Genomic DNA, 20,825 nt, shown 5'->3' on the forward strand with positions numbered 1-20,825 from the left:
GTTTGGTTTATCTTTTGATAAATTGATTATTGACTAGGTGTATTAAGATCGACAAGCTGTCATTTGATTATACTCTTCAGTATCCGAATATGGTTGTTCTGTTTGACTTGATCTGGTTCACTTGTTTAATATAGATCTTGGAAAATCTAATAACGGACAAATTTTAATCTATGTTAAACATAAAATCCTTTGTCACAGTCGACATATATATTTTTGATTAATTTATTGAGATATGAGTGGTTACCAAACAACCTAGTACTTTACTATTTTAAAGACGATCAAAAGAGTTGAGTGCATAAGGTCTTCAGAGATACTGAAACAACTTAAGATAGTTGACTCTATCTTAGGATTCACGTGCGCCGGATAGATTGGTTGTAGGTGCAGGGGTACTGAGGAAACTAGGTAAGTAGGGTTAGTTTACTTGGTCTCAAATATACGAAGTTGGTAGTGTCTTTGTATAGCGGCTTAATTATGAAAGTATTCAAAACTGGACTAGGTGCCAGGGGTGTTCTGCATATGCGGTTTCCTCGTTAACAAAATCTTTCTGTGTTATTGACTTTACTTTCGTATTATAATTATTTAGTTATAGTAAAGTAAAAACATTGTACGTTAATCCAAGCAGTTGATATTGATCCTGTAGTTAAATCGGTCTTGTACCGTAACTATTATCAAGTGATTTCTTGTTGTTATATTTTCTCGACTCCATAGACGATCACACAAGGTATCGTACTTATAGGTTGGTATCGAAAAGATTTTGCCGTACTTGGTACCCTCGTCATTTCATTCATTACAATATCAATACCTCTTACCATACACAGACTGATGGTTAGACAGAAAGGACTAGTGCTTGTTTAGAATAATATCTCAGATGTATCATAGATACCACTCATAGACTATGGTCAGAACGGTTTTCCTTAGCTGAATGGTGGTTTAATGATAATTACCACATAAATTTGAAAATGACCCCATTCCAGGCCTTATATGGCTATCAACCAACCAACCAACCTATTTATCTTTTTCTTTTTACTCCACCACTTCTGTAAAAGTTGTTCAAAACTACTTACATGACAGCGATCACATCTTGCAACTACTTAAAGAAGACTTGTTGAAAGCACAAACAAGGATGCAATTATTTGCAGAATCACAGAATGGACATAACCCTCGAAGTGGGTGATATGGTTTTCCCGAATCTCCAATCGTATCGAAAAACTTCAATGGATATTCATAAGAATTTCAAACTATCTTGTAAGTAATTTGGACCCTTTGAAATCGTACAGAAGATTGATGTGTCACTTACAAGTTAAAGTTACCAGTTGGTTCGATAACACATCCAGTGTCTCATATGTCACAACTTAAGAAGAAAATTGGTCAGCATTTCACTTCATCTCCCTCAATGGTACTGGTTGATCAGAATGAATCTATTCTAGTAAAACCAGAAGCTGTACTTGACTGTCGTCTTACTCTTCGAGATGGAGTTTTTGTTCGTCATGTATTCATCCAATGGGTTAGTGCACCTCCAGAAGACATAACATGGGTAGACATAACTACATTAAAGCTCAATTTCCACACTTTATCTCTGAGGACAAGGACACTTAAAAGGGATGGGTATTGTCATGTACCCGTGGGATTAAAAGTCGTTAGACCCAATCATCTTTTTTTTTTCTTTTTTTTTCTTCTGTTTCTATTGTTTGTTTATTTGTTGTCTTTCCTTAGCTTGTTGGGGGACATTTCTGTCTTTTAGAGGGAATATAAGTGAGACTAGGTTAAGTAAGATCTAACGGCTAACAATCATTAAGATCCTTGACGAGAGTTAGCGAAGGTGTTTATTATCAATGATTGTAAAAGGCCTCGATCAGGTAATCAAGAAGTTAATTTGGAACGCACAATTGGGGGATAGAAAAAAAGGACAAAAACGGGGTTTAAATATCAAATCAGGGTCACCCCTTATCTATGTATTTTAACTAATTCCTAATCTACCATCACTAATCATGTTTATAGTTAAGTTAATAAATTAGTTTCATAATCATTGGAATAAATCATTATCATTGAATTTATTGATGCAAGATATTTATGATCATGAAAGCTTAGGTGAAGAACCAACCCAAGAAAGTAAACAAGATAAACACACAAGTGCTCCGATTACTCATGTATAGGTATTAATGTTTGAAATTTGATTTTTTTTCATTAAATTCGTCATTGTTGTGCCTGAAAAACTCATTATCAGGATGGTAAAAGTATGAATACCATTCCGGCAGGGACCAAATCGACATGGTATTCATACTTTCACCATACCGATACACAATATCCCCCAATTTTGAAATTGTAAGTACACTGTCGACACATAAAATTTATTATCGAGCATGCCGGCAATAATGTCGGCATGGTACATTGCTTAATTTTCTATGCCGACACATGATGTAAGATTTTCTGTATGTTTTTATCCTAAAATCGGCACGGTACACTTGAGAATCGACCATGCCGGCATAAGAAAATTTTGTGACAGATTTTCTGAGTTATTTTGGTCTCGGCATGGTTTTCAAACTAAAAACTGCCAGCACTAGATATCGGCATGGTATTCAAACTAAAAACAATGCCGACAAAAGATATAGGCATGGTATTCAAACTAAAAACAATGCCGACACAAGATAGCGACATGGTATTCAAATAAAAAACAATGCCAGCACAAAATTGGAACTGAAAATTTTCAGTTACAATTTTTGATTCTAACCTAAACAAATTCTTTTAAAACAAATTGATGATTATGTTTCTTTCAAGGAGGCATATATATATAATAGACTAATCGCCAAAGAAATTTTTGATACAACGATGAAATTGTGTTGAAATCGATGATGGAGAAAATGAAAATCAAAAGGAGAAGCCGACAGAGAAGGAGAAGAGAATGAAAAGAAGGAAAAGGAGAAGAAGAAAATAAATAAAAATACTAAAGGGTATTTTGAGTATTTATATATCCAAAAATCACCCCTTAGTAAAAACTGTTGGATGGAAATAGTAATTCATATCCCCAATTAATAAATGTATCCCCAATTGCGCGTTCTTAATTTGAGGCTATATCCTCCAAGGAAGAGAAGGTTATTGTCTACGAAGTATCAAATCTCTTAGTCAATTCACGGCATGTCTAAACTAGTTTTGGCACTGCCTCACGTACTTTTTTGGTTGTCCACTAACCTGAGTTTGAGTTACTTCGTAGTTTAAAGTCGCAATGTACATGTAGCTTATGTGAATTAACTACTCAAAGTTCGACTGGCATTCCAACGAAAATATAAGAGCACCTCCCAAAAAAAGTAAGAAACTAAAGTCATAAAATGAAAGATAATAATAGGAATTAATAGCACCACATTGGTCGGTCTAAACAAAAGATGGAGAAAACATGCCTATACGGATATCTTGAATTATGATTAAAACCATACTTACCTGGACAGGGTCTATGGTTGATCATGAAGAATCTTGACCTAGGCTAGTGACTTTTATTGCACTTTGGAAGGGCTCTCGCCTAAGATCTATCCGCTGAGCAGAATTTACGTCAGAATTTGTTTCCAAGGGTGTGGGCTTCCCCTGCCAATCTTCTACGCCCAAAATGCCAATCATCCAAGCCCAATATTTGCCTAGAGTTTGTTTCAGGTCAGATCTTTATGCACCTAATATCACGGTATAGCTTGTTGCTGGTGGACATGCACCGCATTTGCTTTGCACTACTGCAATGGCCTCGTGCACCCCTACCTAAGCTAAGAAAGATATTGTTTACCAGTTTTAGTTTATTGTTTATTGCAGGCTTTTGGTCTAGTTTTGGGCTAAGTTTCTGGCATTTGGAAACCAATTTGTTGATTTTATGTTATTACAGCTGGAACTTGTGTTCCAGTTTAAAATATAAACAACACAGGTCAATCAAACTCGTCACTGAACCTGGAAGTGGTGCAGTAATCTGAAGTTTCTCTCTAGGATCTTGTCCTGCGAACTGTTAAAACAAGGGAGCAGTGCAAATTTGATACTTACATAATTTAAAATCCGATTCTTGATTCTATAAAGGTGAATCTCATTCAACTATTCTTTGAAACTGATGAAAAAAAAAATATCACTGTTGAAAAACTGATGGCATACAACAACATTTTCCCGTGAAACAGGGTGAAAAATTACAAGCAACCAAGCATTATCGCATGTTACCCTCACGCAAGACGTCAATCATGCTATAGATATGTCTGTCTGCCTTGGACTGGACCTGCAACAAAAGTCCACGAGTCAAAATTTCATCGCAAGCCAAGTACAAATGCTGCTATTGAGAGTTAACCAGAGACGAGCATTTGTTCTTTTCATCTTACCTTCTTAGCCAGGAAAATGGCAGCATCTATTGCACCCTCAGCATATATGGAGGTACCACACACATTATGTTGAAACTCAAACGAAACCCTGTACGCGGAAAGTAGTTTAATACTCATCAGACAAGAGTGGGTTAAAGCCAGTGCTGAAATTGAAATTACATGTACATATATATGTATAGAGTGCATGGGTGGGTGAGAAATCACGTTTTGTCAGGTGACGTTAGATGATACACATGGAACGCATGGCCTTGCAAGTGCTCTTCTGGTACACCCACCATCTCGAGTTGTTGTTCAGGGTCACGTACTTGTTGCATCTGGTTAACAGAGTTACTCAGGTCATCGAAACAAGGTTCTCAGAGAACTTACAGGATTAGCCTAACAAAGAAATTGATGTCGGTATTGAAAAACAAGTAGCCTACAAGTCTTGCTAGTTGCTTAAGTACATAGTGCATCATGCAAAGTCTCGCTAAGACAAAAAGATAACTAAATCCAATCGAATGATATAAACTTAATACAAGAGAGAGAGAGAGAGAGAGAGAGAGAGAGAGAGAGAGAGAGAGAGAGAGTAATGACTTACTTGATCTAATTCATAGGATATCCCAAGCTTTTGGAAGCATTTGATAACATCCTTGGCTGTTCCAGAAGGGTCCAATTTGCTTGATTGATGAGACTCTATTACCTAAGAAAATGTATAGGAATCAGATACTTGTACATCTACAAATTCTATACAAATAAACCAATGAAAAAGATAGATTAACAACCAAAACAGAACAAGAACATAGAGATGATAAGGTTGATGCAATCACAGAGTATATGGCTATCTTTCAAGAGCAAGACTATACCTCTAAAGAATAGCCAGAAAAAGCACCAGGAAATTGCTCTGCCATGATATCCATGGCTGCAATAAATGCAACAACCTAACCAAACAAACAGCATTAGTTCATACGAAAAACCCAGATGCAGAATCAGAAGGAAAAAGAACCGCAATCGAGATGAAATATAAAGATTGTGTCACCTGCTTCCCCATTTGTGGTGAGATTACGGCATAACCTTTTGACTTTTCAACAGTATTGTACAACATCTCCCTGTCTCCTCCAGTAGTTCCCATTACAAAAGGAACTCCAACTTTCGAATATAATTCTGCATTAGCTACAAATCAAAGGTCCAAATATTAGAGAAGGAAACTGAATTTTCTCCTTAAACCAACAATGCTTAACTAAAATACCATACAAAAATTCCACGAAGATTTTACCATTAACCGTAGCCGGGACTGTAAAATCAATCACAATCATATTCGGGTTTTCTTTGAGCAATGAGGTGAGAATGTTTTCTCTTCTACTGGGACCATATATGTGAATCTCTTTACCACCTACTTCCACAATTTGCCCAGACTTCGATTCACTGCCGAAAGATACGGGAACCACCTGAAGCCCTGCAGAAACTCCAGCTTCTATTATTGCCTTACCCATCTTTCCAGTACAACCATTCACCTACAATATAATATACAGCTAAATACAAATGTTTTCACTTGGATCACAAAATTCACGTTTCTTTAATGGAAGAACAAAACAGGAAGTGGTATATCTTCAAGCCAATTTTGTTGCTTGATGCCAGGACGACTTCAATATGCTACATTGCCAGGGAAGCAATACAAAAACTCTATTTTGAATCAGAAAATCAAAACTCGAAACATAAGTTCTCACAAATTGGGGAAAATTTGGCCCTAAATCCCTAAACCCTTAGTTGACAGATAAATATATCCCTAGAAGGCTAGAATCAATATAACACCAGATTGTCAAATGTAACTCTATATTCAATCAATCTTACAACTTTATATGAAAATCAAAAGAAAACCCATTTTGGTATTATACAAAACTAAAAATGTTCAGAGTTTTACCATGATTGGAAATGCAAGATTTTCTTCTGAGACTGATAATGACATTGAAGAAGAAGAAGAAGACAAGGGTTTGTCATTTTTTTGAGTAGCTGTTATTGCTGTAATGGGTTTTTTGTTAATTGAAGAAGAAGTAGAAGTAAAGGGTTTAGAGATTGACGGTTTATGAAATTGTTGACCATTAATGAATTGAGAAACATGGAGATCTGAAGCGGAGAATTGTTTCTCTAGTTGATTACTAACGAAGAAGAGGGGTTTTGATGGAGATTTCAGAATTGAGAAAGAAGACATTTAATCGAAAAATCTGAGATTGGAAGTGTTAAACTCTGAAACATACTGCTTTTGGGCGCAGTGTTTGCAAGAAGATTATAGGTCTACAATACAATCTACATAGCCCAACCTCTCCCAATGCTTAGAAAACGAAGGTATAATAATAGTCCCACATTGTATAGAAAAGAGAAAAGATGGAGAAAACATGCCTATAAGAGAAGCTTGAACTGTAACAAGACAGTCATGCTTACCTGGACGAGGGCCATAAACGAGAAAGAAAGAAGAAGGCAGGTAGAAAGAAAGGGGGAGAGAGAGATTTATCAGGGCTGAATTGGGGGCCTGAAATAGTAATTGGGTAATTGGGCACCCTAACTACAGGACAAAAAAAAAGGTCATTAAATAGGACGGATAAAAAAAAGGTCATGAAATAGGACGGACAAAAAAAAGGTCATGAAATAATAAATAGTAAGTGGAAAAAAAAGGTCATGAAATAGGGCACCCCTAACTACAGGACAAAAAAAAGGTCATGAAATAGTAATTGGGAGTTATCCCTTATCCCAATTTTTTAGAAATGGCTAAACTACTCCAATTTTTTAGAAATGGCTAAACTACTCTTGGATTATTAGTGTTAATTGAGTGTTGATTAGTTGTTAATTAATTTGGGTAGATTAAAATCAGATTTAAGGATAAAAATTTGATAAAAGAAAAATTGTGTTTTTGTGCTGTGGAGAAGAAGAAGTTGAGTTTTGGAGGAAAACTTAGGGTTATTTGAATGAGTGATTCTAGTGGAGGAAATGATGTTGGCGAAGCTTCAAACAACATACATGATTATGTTGATGGTGAGATTGTCTCAACTAATCCTATGGATTGGATGTTTGATGAAAGAGATGTTAATAGAGGAAGCTTTGATAATTGTTGCAAATGAAGATCCTTTTGCTCAAAATGAAGGAACCAATACTCAAAATGAAGAACTCAAAGCTCTAAACAATCAGGTAAACTTCCTATACTCTTCAAATCGCATGAATGGTGCTCCAAGTGGTCGATTCATGGTCACTATGCAACAGTTCAGTGTGAGGGTCGTTAGGTCGTGAGTATAATTAACTAACGACCCTGTAGAGTCGTCAATGAATTGGCACCAAAATAAACGACTCCATTGTTCAGTTATGAAAAATCGTCAATGAGGTTCCTAAAAGCTGATGACTCCATCTTTTAGGTAATATAGAGTCGTTAACTTTATATGTTTAGAACCGAACGACTAAAAAACCTCTTACTCTCTGTAGCTGTCACTGTAAGGGTCGTCAGTTAAGCATTATTATATACGGACGACCCTTTCATATTAAATGAGAGTCGTTTTTTTATACATCTCTAGTATTGACGACTCAAACTGTTTTTTTTTTTTTATAATTTCTGATTTCATAGAACCATTTCATTGAATTGTAAAAGTCATACATCTTTCATAAGGTTAAATATAATACATGATAACGATTCACTTCTACACCCAATCATAAAGCATGTAATTATACATGGTTTCATTGAAGATATAGTAGCAATCATGTAACTCAAACTTTTCCCCACGAAGCACCTCGTAGTATCCATACGCCTTCTTCATCTGAAAGCGCAAACGCAAACATACTTAGTTAGTATCGATCATAGCTTTGGATAAGTTTTACCTCTTGTTTAAATACTTACTCTTATAGCACTCAGCATATCCGGAAAGGCTTCCCTTACGGCCGTAAATTCTCTTTTCAAAACATCACACTCGAATTTTATCTCCCTGAAGCGTTCCTTGACTTGTTTCAACGACCTTGAGTTGAGATTTCCGTCCAATTCCACAAAAACGATGAATATGCGGTTCCACCAAGCATCCGATGTTTCATCAATGTCTTTGTCTAGACTTTCAAAGTGGTTTGTGACTGTCAACCAAGCTCTCGCAATGGCGCAATTCTCTTCGAAAGTGTAGGGAGTAGTCATGGTATTTGCTCTTGTTTTGAGAAGGAGAAGAGAAGGTTGATAATTAGGGTTTTGATAAGGAAGAGGTGAGATATGGGTCTCTATTTATAACATTGAGCGACCCAACTGCCTCAACCACATTTGGTTGAGTTAAATTCTCCAATAAATGCAAATACTATCATGAGTCGTTACTAAAATTCGTGTACAACTAAACGACTCTTAGACTCAGTATATTTCGTCGTCAGGTTGGACATATATAACCGTACGACTCTAGAAGAAAACCGAGCAGAATGGTGTATATATATTTATCAGGGGTCGTTAGTGTACACGGAGAGTCGTCGACCTTTGTTAAAGTGTCAGAAATTATCATTTTAGCAGATTGACGACTCTAATGTAAAATGAATCAAAGTCGTTAATCTACAAAAGATTTGTTGACGACTTTATGTGGTGTCTTTGATCTGCATATAATATCTTGACGACCCTCTAATTTAATGGTTTTGTGTTTTGTTTTTTAGTTGGTAGTTCGACAATGCTCCCATCCAGAAACCGTATCTACATTGGGTCCGGATACCTCCCAACACTATATGACTGATTTGGTACGTTTACCTTAACCGAGTCGATATATTTATATATTCAAATAATTTTATTAGTGATCTCATGGTTGTATAATTTAATTGTTTGCTCAATGTCGACATGGGAAACCAAGGATGACATCAAAGAATGGCTTATCCCTAAGGCAAAAGAGAAGATGTGTGTGGTTGTTCAAAGTAGACACGTCGATGGTAACAAGATGGAAATGGTATATGCGAGAGAGCGGGTAAGAAGGGAGAAAGTCACAAAGGAAAGAATTACAAGTATGAGAAGAAGACGACTATGGTCTATAGAACAAATTCGAAGAAGTGTGAATGCCCGTTCAGGATTGTTTTCAAAAGACGCCATGAAGAGGATCTATTCCGATTGTATATTATTCCGGACGGTCGTCACAACCACCCTCCACCCACAAGTTTATATGGACACCCTGCATATGCCCGGTTGAAACCACATCAGATAGATAAAGTTAGGCAGATGAAGGGATTTAGACCACTTAAGATCCTAAATGAAATAAGGGCGGAAGATAAGGATAACTTGTCCACCATTTCCACAATCAACGCCGCCAAAGCAACGATTAAGAGAACTGAATGGGATGGTAGGTTCATTATGCAACAATCAAAGTGGTTAGCAGAAACTCTTAACTACGCCATGCAAACTAAGGTAGGTCCGGATGAGAAATTGATTCATATTTTTCTTGCACATCCAAGGATGATGGATTTAGCTCAGTGTTTTTACCAAGTTTTATTCATAGATTGCACCTACAAGACAAACAAGTATAACATGCCGATGTTGAACGTGATAAGCCATACTTCGGATAAAAATTCATTCACCGTTGCATGGTGCTTTATGGAAAAAGAAGAAATAGAGGACTATGTTTGGGCGTTGGAACAAGTGAGGTTGATTTACCGTGGAGAAGAGACGCCACAGGTTATATTTACGGATATATATTTTGCAATTATGAGTGTCGTTCGTCAAGTCTTTCCACTTTCTCAACAATTTCTTTGTACGTGGCACATCCAAACCAATCTTTTTTCTAATTGCAAGAATCAAATCCAAAATATCTATACTAAGAAGGGTAATCAACGTTCTAAGGAAGAAGATGAGCGTTTAAGTAAACTTTCCAAAAAAGAGCGAGTGGAAGAGAAAAAGAAAGAAAAGGAAAAATACGATGAAGATGGGGATGTATGGAAAGTTTTTTGCCAAGATTGGGACTATTTGGCTCATTCGAAAACAGAGGTTAAGTATTATGCCAACTTGCAGAATTTTATTGATGTTTGGAGCACAGATCATAAGAAGGTTGTTGAGTATTTCCTGAATACATGGTTAAATCCTTGAAAGGAGAAGTTTTTTTATGCATGGACCAATAGATACAAGCACTTCAAAAATGAGTCTACAAGTCTTGCAAAGCAGCCTCACGGGCGTTTGAAAAAAAAATTGGATCAAAATAGGGGTGGGGTAGTTACCGTACAAGAAGCTATTCACGAGCACGCAGAGGGATGACCTAAGAAAAATAGTCACTCAGATGGAGTTGAGTAAAGACCGTTTTTTGATGCAACACGTAAGGGACAAATCTTTGTTACGGTTGGTAGCACACCAAGTATCATGGTGGGAAATTAACTATATGATGGATGCGCTTATAGATTTTAGAGCAAAAGCGGAGGCGGGAAAGGTGATGAATACGAAGTGTAATTGTACAACCGATATTTGGCTCGGCCTCCTTTGTAAACATAAACTCTATGGGCACAAAGGTTCCATTCCTCTTGAAGATATCGATTCATTCTGGCAGAAACTTTCATTCATCCCAAAGCCCACGGGTTTAGCCGATGATGAATTTGGAGACTTGGAGATTGGCAAGTACATTAACGAAAAAATACCGAAAAATGAATTATGCAGGAAAACCCAATTTGACTGCTAACTTGTGGCCGGCCGCCCGTAAGAGCTTGGGGTTTGAAGAAGAGCTAATCAAACAAAAACCACCCGGAAGACCAACAACTAAAATGTAATTTAGAGAAACTGTTAACAATGACAAGGGTTACGATAGAGACCTATCACGTCATGAGCATGTCCAGGCGGAATATGAGGAGTACGAACAGTCTTTAATTCCTAAGAAACGAGGTCGGTCAAAAATGCAAGAAAATGAAGATATGGATATTATTGAGCATGCGGTCGGTACCCAGCAATGCAAAACTAGTGGTATGGTGACGATAAGAGGAATAAAGGGTAATTCTAAGACACCTAGGGATTCGCAAGGAAGAACACATCGTGTTGCTTACACTTTGTACAAAGAGTATACCGACCAACTTCCTTATGTCATCTTAGATCACCTTATATCCACCGACGACGTTGATGGGGATGGGAATTGTGGTTAGCATGTGGCAACCGAACAATTAGGGCATTTCGAGCAAGCCGACGAACTCAACCTCACCCAAATCGAATATATAAGAATAAGAATGGCGGCTAAACTTGTGGAGGAAAAGCAACTCTATTTAACCATGATCATGCAAGGGGATTCAAAAGAGAAAGAATTAAAGTTCAAAGAGTTGGTATCTAACATGAAATGGCGGAAGGGGTCGAAGAAGGCCGGTTATAAGTTTTGGATGAAATTCCTTTTGGCGGTCAACTTTTAGCGGACACATTCACTTGTGTTGTGATTGTATTCAGCAAAGGCTTTCCGGGTGGCTCTTGTATGTACGTACCCTCAAGAACTAGGTGCGAGGCGGCGATAAAGAAAAGAATAATTGTAATGGCACATGTCAACGATAACCATTACATAGGTTTGAAGATTTCCGAAGAATGTCCTCTACCACGGGTGGCCTATGGTTATTGGGGAGACTACACCTAGGAATGGACACACCAGTACGAGTATGGAATGAACATGTGGAATGCTTTGGAAGGAATACCAAGTACAATGCCTGAACACGTTGACATGTGCAACTAAATGTGGAAGGAGTTGTTTTGTTTTAGGAACTTACTATTGTGAAGCATACTTTTTGGATGTTTATATTATCACTAATACTATGGTCGTTTACATTTAAGCAATTTAGGATAACGACTCCTGTCTTATAAACTTGAGTCGTTAGGTATGTATTCATATATATAAACGACCCCTGTAGTCCAAATGTGATGGTCTCCTGCATGTTTTTGAAATTAACGATCGTTATCGGGCCCATTAAAAATTGAACGACTCTTATCATAGATTGTCAAAGTCGTTAACTGATTATCAATAAACTAACGACTTTGTTAGACCATAAACGAGGGTCTCCTGGATGTTTTGATAATTATGGGTCGTTATCGGTCCCATTAAAAAATGAACGACTCTTATCATAGATTGTCAAAGTCGTTAACTGATTATCAATAAACTAACGACTCCTGGATGTTGGTATACCGGAGATTTATTTGAAACAGGGTCGTTAGTTTACATAACCTCAACCCTAACGATTCCATAAATATACCTTCAACGACTCTTTTTGGAGATACTATTTCCCAAAAAAAAATAGCCGTTGGGCTATTTTCTATATAAAGATTCAACCATACTTAAAACAATCAAAGTATATCATTTTCTCAATGGCAAGTTCGTCATCAACTACCAATTCAATTGAAAGCATACTTAGAAGATGCAAGCGACCAACCAAATCAATATTGGCAATGAAAGAAGAGATACGTAAAAGAAACATGCGACCTACTCAAAAACCATACCCTTTTACGCCATATCCTACGAAGGAAGAAGAAGAGACGCGTGAGGCTAAAAAACGAGGAAAAGAACAAGCACATCTCCGGGAAGTATTCAAGCATGTCGAGGAAGAGACCGAATGGGTTAAAAACTATTACATCGTGAAAGATCTTCCCGAAGAACATCAAGATGAGAGTATATTTTGGACTCAAGTTGGTTGGAGTCCTTTCGTCAATTACCACAAGAAACTACGCTATGATTATCTACCATCCCACATTCGTGATAGGAAGATTCACGTTATGAGATTGTGCACCAAGTACAACGAGTTTATCAATAGGTACAAATGGGATAGACGTGCGGCCCAAGATGCATATACCAAATGGAGAGCAGAGCAGTTTTATCACATCGAAGCCGCAATGGTAGTTGCCTCTCGCACAAAGAAAAGGAATAACATGTAATGTAGATCAACTGTAATGCAACATAAAAATTTATTCCTATGCTACTATTTCCAAGTTTCTAGTAAGTGTCGTTAGCCTTTATATGGGTAGTACAATGACGAGTCAAATTTAACAGATGGGTCGTCAATGCAGAGTCGTTCACTTTTTATATAAATGTCAACGACCCTTTAATAAAATCAAACAGAGTTGGTGGTTTGGCCTACCCTGAGTCGTTGGTCTACAAAAATTGTCTTGACGACTCTAACATTCACTTCATTACCATAGGTTTTGAGTCGTTGATCTGCAAAACTTTTGGTGATGACTCTAACACTTAAAATTTTGAATTTTTCATCTGCAAAACATTTGCTGGCGACTCAAACAAAAAGTTGGCATATTTTTCGGATTTTCACATCATTTTAACATTCATATAAGCAGAACAACTTCTAACATAGTTGTAAACATAATTAACACAAAGATACCGATAGTACGAACTACAGAAAATAATTGTATCTAAGAAAGACGTAAGTTAAAGTCGACAATACTAAAAGACATAAGTTCTAGATGTTAAACCATACACTTAAAAGTTCTAGACATAATTTCTCCTCACCCATGACTACCACCTCGACCTCGGCCTCGACCTACGCCTTGACCTCTCTAGCTTCCTTGACTTGATGATGTGCGGCTTTTCTTTGAAGGACCCTGTCTAGGACTTCCCCTTGGAGAACCAGCTTCTTCTCCACTAGATTGATCATCACCATCTTCCTTTCCTTCACCCTTTTCTGCACGTTCTTGTCTTAGTTGGCTAGCTGTTCTCCTTGTCCTCTTACATTGCTTTGCTAGATCAGCAAACATTTTCTTTGCTTGTGGATTTTCAATGTGTTGGCAGTACTCAGCGTACATACGACTTTTCTCAGGTTCTATCACTTCTCTTTTGTCCGCTTTGCAGCAAAATGACTTCATAAAAATCTTCACCTGTTCCCTCTGTTTGCATTCAAATACCGATTAAGATTAACATAATTAAAATTGTATGTAAATGATTAACACAATTCGAAAAATAAGTACTTACCACAAGCTTAAGAATAGAAGAGTCATCTCTAGTGTCGGTCGTAGAAGCAGAGGAAGATGCTTTGTTGCTCCTCCTACCCGTAGTCTGATCAATCCTTATCACCCGATCGTAGGAGAAGCCTTCATACCATGGCATGTAATCATCACTTACCTCGTGACCTTCATTAACATGCTCCCACCAAGATATGTCTACCCTACTAGTAGCCATATGCCTATTATTCCAATGCTCAGTCTTAGGCTCAGGTTCGTAAACAACAGCCAACGCCTTTCTGTCCGCCTTGCATTTCTTTAACTTATATTTGAACGGTGGTACATAATCCTCATCAGGTGAATCTTGAATATACCCAAGCTGACGCATTACTCTATTTGGATTGTTCATTGAGTATCCATAAGGGTAAAACAGAGGTCCATGGTAATATGCAAGATCTAGGAGTCCACCTATTCTATCTTCCTTATAGGGATCAAAGTTTACCTCTTTTTCTGTCATGTTGTCCAATTTTTGGCGCATGGCTAACAACTTCAACTTCTGAGTTTCCTCCTTATCTTGACTTCCACTGTACTTGTATCGAGTTCCTCTTGGTTTAGTGTTGTTCCATGTTGGCTCCAATTGGATGTCTCCGTCGTCTTTGATCAATGAGGGAAAATGCTCGTAAATCCACACCTGAAACAACATTAAAACAATAAAAGAAAGTTAAATCTAAAAATATAAAACAACAAATATTACAAACAACGAACAAATTTGATAACTCAAATTACCTGAAGTAAAGCCAAATTCCCGTTCATTTGAGAAGTTCGTTCCCGGGAAGCCTTTCCCAGCTGAGCGTTCAAATGTGCTACTATGGCAGTCCCGACGAATACTTACACACATCCTCCAAGGGATCCAAAAGTTGAAGAAGGTTGACGCTGACTCTGTTTCCTTTGCTATTGGGAAATATAACCGAAGCAAGGACATACAACAAGTATGCGGCTGCCGTCGCACGAACTTCCTTCTCCGAGAGTAGTTCATTGTCTCCGTCTTTCTCAAGTGACCCCGCATACATCTTCCTAATTTCCTTAAGTTTAATCTCTTTCTTTGGGTACTTCTTTCCCTTCAAAAAAAGACCATACGTCGTCTTTTCATCCCATTCAAACAACTTTTCCGTCAATTCATATATTTTTTTCCAATCTAGGTTTTTCTTGAACTTGTCACTCGTGGATTTTCCCTTAACCTGTAATCCTAAAATCTGTTCTGCGTCTTCGGATATCAACGCCATCTCGCCAAAAGGGAATTGGAAAGCATCGACTTCGCCGTAAAACCTCTCAGTAAAACACGATACTGCAGCCTTATCAAATGCAATCACGGAGTTTTGAACGGCATCATACAAACCTGAGTTTTCAACAATGTCTCGCACTCTTGAACATTCACCTTCCAGGGGCCATTTTTCATTTTTGCATAAGAAGATTGGTGTCTAAAAAGACGCGTGTCATTCTTATGATCCTACGAAAGACAAACAAATATAATTAAAACATAAGAAATTAAATATCAACAAATCATATGAAAAGCAAAGTTGAGATCGTTACAATTGTCTCATTGATGGTACGGGCCCACGAGCTATCATATCCAAATAGAACTTTGCCGCCATCTTTAGGTTCACCTCTGGCTTTCCCACCGGGTAGACGAGTAAGCTGCAAACGCGTGGGTGGCATGTGTCGTGCACTCGGTGCATTTGGAACTTTCTTTTTCGGCTGTGGCTGTGGTTGTGTTTGCGCCGCATCCTCCTCATCCTCATGAATATCCTCCTCCTCATCATCATCATCATCACCACTACTACTATCATTTCTTTCCTTACCATTTTCATCATTACCATCATCCTCATCCCCCTCATCCTCTAGAATCTCCTCCTCCTCCACATCATCATCATCATCACCACTACTACCATCATTTCTTTCCTTACCATTTTCATCATTACCTTCATCCTCATCCCCCTCTTCATCACCGCTAGCACCACCATTTCCATCCTCCTCATCATCATCATCATCATTACCTTCATCCTCCTCCTCCTCCTGAATCTCCTCTTCCTCATTTCCATGATTACCACCATCCCCACCATCACCACCATTACCATCATTATAATCATCATAATCATAAGCAACATATTCACCTCCTAAAGCAATTTCGTCATGTTCTGCGACTTCTTCTTCTATGCTTCCAGTTGCAGATATAACAGGAGAGGGTGAAGAGGACAATTCAGACGAATCATCACATGGGTCTCTGGGTTCGCGGATAAGTAAGGCTACCTCACTCGCTGTTTTTCCTCGTAATAGACTGGCATTTAGGTATTTTGTGTTGCGGGGAGGTCTGGATGGAGGAGTTACCAGTGCAAGATTATCTTTTTTATTCTTGCTACTATAGGTCAAAGACAACAAAACAAGAAATATCAAAGGGTCGTCATATTTTTTTTAAAAATAAACGACCCTTTCATTATTGGGACAGAGATCTGTTTAGGCATACCAAAGGGTCGTCAGAATATTTTTTTAAATAAACGACCCTTTCATTATTTGGGACAGAGATGTGTTTAGGCATACCATAGGGTCGTCAGAATTTTTTTTTAAAAATAAACGACCCTTTCATTATTTGGGACAGAGATGTGTTTAGGCATGCCATATGATCGTCAGATTTTATTTAAAATAAACGACCCTTTCATTGAGTTGTGAATGGGGGCCTCACTCGATTAGTATTAGGATTTTAGGTTAGTTATTAGAGAAGGATAAAATAGGTATTTCACCCTCATTTTTGGAAGCCCCATATATTTTTGGGTGTGGGTATAAAATGTGTCATGGCCCCCAATTCAGCCCTGATATTTATCTAGAGACGAAATCAAAAACAAAATCTTGGGTCTTCCAAGATTTTGTTGAAGGAAAAAATAGCGTTTGGTCTTTTTTTAGGTGGGCCCATTCTGTTTAGTCCTTTGGAAAAACGCCTTTACTGTTTGGTCCACAATTATTTAAAAATATAAAACAGACAAAAGTACCCTTCCGTGTTAATTTTTACTTATTTTTTTGTAACAGTTCATTCGTCAAAATGAACTCCTGTTAATTTATACTTATTTTTTCAGAAAACATATAAACCAGAGTTCATTCTAGAAAATGAACTCCATATAAAAAGCTAAAAAAACAGAGTTCATTTCGGAAATGAACTCCATATAAAAAGCTAAAAAAACCAGAGTTCAATCCGGAAATGAACTCCATTTAAAAAGATAAAAAAAAAACAGAGTTCATTCCGGAAATGATTTCCATATAAAAAGCTAAAAAAACAGAGTTCATTCCAGAAATGAACTCCATATAAAAACCTAAAAAAACAGGAAACAGAGTTCATTCCAGAAATGAACTCCATATAAAAACCTAAAAAAAACAGGAAACAAAATTCATTCCAGAAATGAACTCCATATAAAAACCTAAAAAAACAGAATTCATTTGTAAAAATGAACATCATCATCATCTTCATCTTCTTCGACGTCTTCAACAACAGCAGCAACATCTTCGTCTTCAAAAACACCACCGTCTACATCATCAACTCCAGTAGCAATAGAAGATTTGGTTCATTTTTTTTGATGACTTCATCGTCAACAGCAGCAACAGATTTTTGGTCATTTTTGATAAACTTCATCGTCTTCAACGTCAACAGCAGCAGCAGCAGCAACAAATCTTTGTATTCTTCATCTTCTCCATCATCATAATCAGCAACAAAGACAAAAAACATTCAAAAATCAAGATCAACACCATCGACTTTAACGTCAACAGCAGCGGCAGCAACAAATCTTCATCTTCTTCATCATCATCATCAGTAGCAGAGACACAAAACATTCAAAAATCAAGATCGTAATCAACAACAACAACAACAAACACCGTCTTCAACAACATCATCAACATCATCTTTATCATCTTCAACTACAACACGTCATCATCTTCAACAAAACAACAACAAAAAGAAAACATCACAGTCTTGGTTGTGTTCAACAGTAGCAGAGAAAAAAGATTTGAGAGGAAAGAAAAACTAGATCTGGAGAAGAAGAGAGAGAATCTGAATATGAAAAATGAGATATTTTGCTGTTGATTTTTGTATATATGTGGTCCCCCTAGGACCAAACATTATTTTCTAGGACCAAACAATAATATAAGGGTACTTCTGCCACTACCGGATGACATTTACATTATCCATGACATCACCCTAGGACCAAACTATAAGTTTTTGGACCAAACTATAAATTTTAGGATCAAATAGGACCAAACAGACAATTGACTAGGTCAATTGGACTAGACTCTCTCTAATATATTATTTGTAGGACCAATTGGTATTTCCTACTTTGTTGAAATCTCAGAAATTGTTTGATAAATCGCCCAGAGACTCAATATGTTTGGGTTTATGAAATCTCCTATGAAAATAACAAGTGGAAATGTTATAAATATCCCTTCTTTTCATGGATTTCACAAATACCCTTATTCATCAATAATTATACCCCTCATCTTCTAAAATGTAATCCATTTAATTTTGAATCTTATAAATACTCTTTCAATATTAATAAAAATTTAGATGAAAATCATTTCATTCATTATCTCACATGCTGGAAGTGGTGGTGGTGGTGCCACCAGATTTGGGATCAACTTTTGTTGTTGATACCAGATTTTGGTGTCAACTTGGGTTGTTGACACGTAATCTTGATCAAACTAATTTCCGAGTTTTCAATCTTTGTAACAACTTGGGTTGTTGACACCAAATATGATATCAACTTCAGTTCCAAAATTTGGTGTCAACTTCGATTGTTGATACAAAAATCTGGATCAACTTCGGTTGTTGATACAAAAATATGGACCTAACTTATTTCTAAATTTTCAATTTTGTTATCAACTTGATGGAAACGGAGGTGGATTTGGAGGATATGGTGGTCACAATTACGGTGGCGGTGGTGACGATGAGTTGTGGTGGAGTTGTGACGGTGGAATGTTGATGATGGTTGTGAAGTGGTGGTGGTGGTGGCGATGGTTGTGGAGTGGTGGTGGTGGTGAATTTCCAACGCTGGAGTTGGAGGCGGTGGTAGAGTGATTGAGAAAGAAAATTATTGCGTTTTGAAATTAAAAAAACAAAAGTTCTGTGTAATAAATTACTAATATAATTTATTTTTAAAAGGATAAACTTTATATATAAGAGGAGGGGTATATTTAAATGTGATAGGGTATTTTTGAAGGATTTCAAAACTAAGGGTATTTAATTAATATACGCAAATGACGAAGCAGAACTCAGTTGATCCACCTGGGTCGTCTACATCGAACCCATTTGATTCTGATAACACTAAGCAAAGGATGAAGCCTGCAAGGAGGACATCTTCTGAACCAGTTCTATCTGATCAGAAGTCGAATCCCTTTGATGATGATGATGATGGTAGAAAACCCTCTTCATCATCGCACACAGCTAATAGGGGAGGAAGGAATAGCTATCAAAATGACTTCAGTGATTCTGGTGGTTTCGAAAATCAGAGTGTACAGGAACTGGAAAATTACGCTGTGTACAAAGCCGAGGAGACTACAAAATCGGTGAACAGTTGTTTAAAGATTGCCGGGGATATTAGAGAAGATGCTAGTAAGACTTTGGTTACATTGCATCAACAAGGAGAACAAATCACCAGGACTCATGCAATGTGTCAGATATTGACCAAGATCTCAGCCGAGGCGAGAAGCTTTTGGGAAGTCTTGGAGGTATGTTCTCCAAAACATGGAAGCTTAAGAAGACTCGAGCAATAACTGGGCCTCTCATCACTGCAGATGATTCCTCTAAAGCTAAGGCAAGCAAAGAACAAAGAGAGAAGTTAGGTGTAGCACCTATTCCCAAGGGGCCAAAGAACTCTCGAGGATCTGCTGCTGAATCTTCGAGTGCAATGCGGAAGGTCGAGGAGGAAAAGAACAATCAGGATGACGCACTCAACGACTTGAGCAATATTTTGGGTGACCTTAAGTCAATGGCTGTTGACATGGATCAGAGCTCGAAAGGCAAAACAAAGCTCTGGACCATCTTGACACTGATATCGATGAGCTTAATTCAAGAGGTAAACAGGCCAATGCACGCGTGCGCCGCTTGCTTGGAAAATAGAAGAGAAGAAAACCCCATGATGTTGTGCGGTACCAGATTCTTGAATCGTCCCAACCCAGTCTCTTTGTTATAAGAATGTATTCAGGTCATTCTTTTTCGTTCCAGTATAGTTCCTTACACAATATGATGATATAAATATAGTGTTTTGACTTTGTACCCAAAACATGATTATTGATTAATCAAAACATGGCTATTTAGTTGTAAAAAAAAAACAAAAAAAACTTACCTGGAGGGGTCTATGGCTTATCATGAAGGGCTATGGCCTAGGTTAGCTACTTGCATGGCACTTTGGAAGGGCGCTCGCCTAAGATCAATCCTAAGGGGTGGAGTCAATGTCATAATTTAATTTGTTCCTGATGAGGGGGTGTGCGTCCGCGCTGCCCCTGCATTACAAGCCCAAAAATTTAACAGCAGAGCTGTAATGGTTATGGCAGAAAGCTGTAACCTATAACCATCTGGTTCTATTTGTTGTCAACATATATGACCATCGTTT

At 37.5% G+C, this 20,825-nt stretch overlaps 2 protein-coding genes, 1 non-coding gene and 2 pseudogenes across 4 annotated transcripts; 4 read left to right on the forward strand and 1 right to left on the reverse strand.

Annotated features, from left to right (window-relative positions):
* The first annotated feature begins 3,424 nt into the window (after positions 1-3,424).
* Positions 3,425-3,577, forward strand: LOC113325566 (annotated as a pseudogene).
* A 435-nt stretch (positions 3,578-4,012) lies between these two features.
* LOC113323122 (4-hydroxy-tetrahydrodipicolinate reductase 1, chloroplastic-like) lies at positions 4,013-6,940 on the reverse strand. Of its 2 annotated transcripts, none has more exons than XM_026571388.1 (8): positions 6,232-6,940; positions 5,587-5,824; positions 5,350-5,474; positions 5,177-5,251; positions 4,912-5,013; positions 4,539-4,648; positions 4,335-4,422; positions 4,013-4,234 (listed from the first exon to the last, which is right to left on the reverse strand). In XM_026571388.1, exons 1-8 carry the CDS (start codon positions 6,517-6,519, stop codon positions 4,166-4,168), a joined length of 1,095 nt encoding a protein of 364 aa, XP_026427173.1. In that variant the 5' UTR covers positions 6,520-6,940; the 3' UTR covers positions 4,013-4,165. The 2 variants fall into 2 exon arrangements, with proteins under 2 accessions (XP_026427173.1, XP_026427172.1); XM_026571387.1 differs by having other exon boundaries at positions 5,350-5,483; positions 6,232-6,939.
* A 2,381-nt stretch (positions 6,941-9,321) lies between these two features.
* LOC113324658 lies at positions 9,322-10,374 on the forward strand. The gene has a single exon (XM_026572957.1). It carries the CDS (start codon positions 9,322-9,324, stop codon positions 10,372-10,374), a length of 1,053 nt encoding a protein of 350 aa, XP_026428742.1.
* An 8,185-nt stretch (positions 10,375-18,559) lies between these two features.
* LOC113320907 lies at positions 18,560-20,332 on the forward strand (annotated as a pseudogene).
* A 218-nt stretch (positions 20,333-20,550) lies between these two features.
* LOC113325611 lies at positions 20,551-20,719 on the forward strand. Its single transcript, XR_003348072.1, has one exon. It is a non-coding gene; the product is annotated as a U1 spliceosomal RNA (small nuclear RNA).
* The last annotated feature ends 106 nt before the right edge of the window (positions 20,720-20,825 follow it).

The sequence above is a fragment of the Papaver somniferum genome, chromosome 11 (assembly GCF_003573695.1).
Source record: "Papaver somniferum cultivar HN1 chromosome 11, ASM357369v1, whole genome shotgun sequence".
In the NCBI taxonomy this organism is placed as follows: Eukaryota; Viridiplantae; Streptophyta; class Magnoliopsida; order Ranunculales; family Papaveraceae; genus Papaver; species Papaver somniferum.

What these genes read in the sequence shown, in the direction of transcription:
- LOC113324658 (XM_026572957.1), top strand. Translation starts at nt 9,322, where the DNA reads ATGGTCTATAGAACAAATTCGAAGAAGTGTGAATGCCCGTTCAGGATT.
- LOC113323122 (XM_026571387.1), bottom strand. Translation starts at nt 6,519, where the DNA reads ATGTCTTCTTTCTCAATTCTGAAATCTCCATCAAAACCCCTCTTCTTC. An exon ending in ATCTTGCATTTCCAATCATG is followed by an intron (nt 5,825 to 6,231) that starts GTAAAACTCTGA and finishes ATTATATTGTAG; the next exon opens with GTGAATGGTTGTACTGGAAA. An exon ending in CACCACAAATGGGGAAGCAG is followed by an intron (nt 5,252 to 5,349) that starts GTGACACAATCT and finishes TTGTTTGGTTAG; the next exon opens with GTTGTTGCATTTATTGCAGC.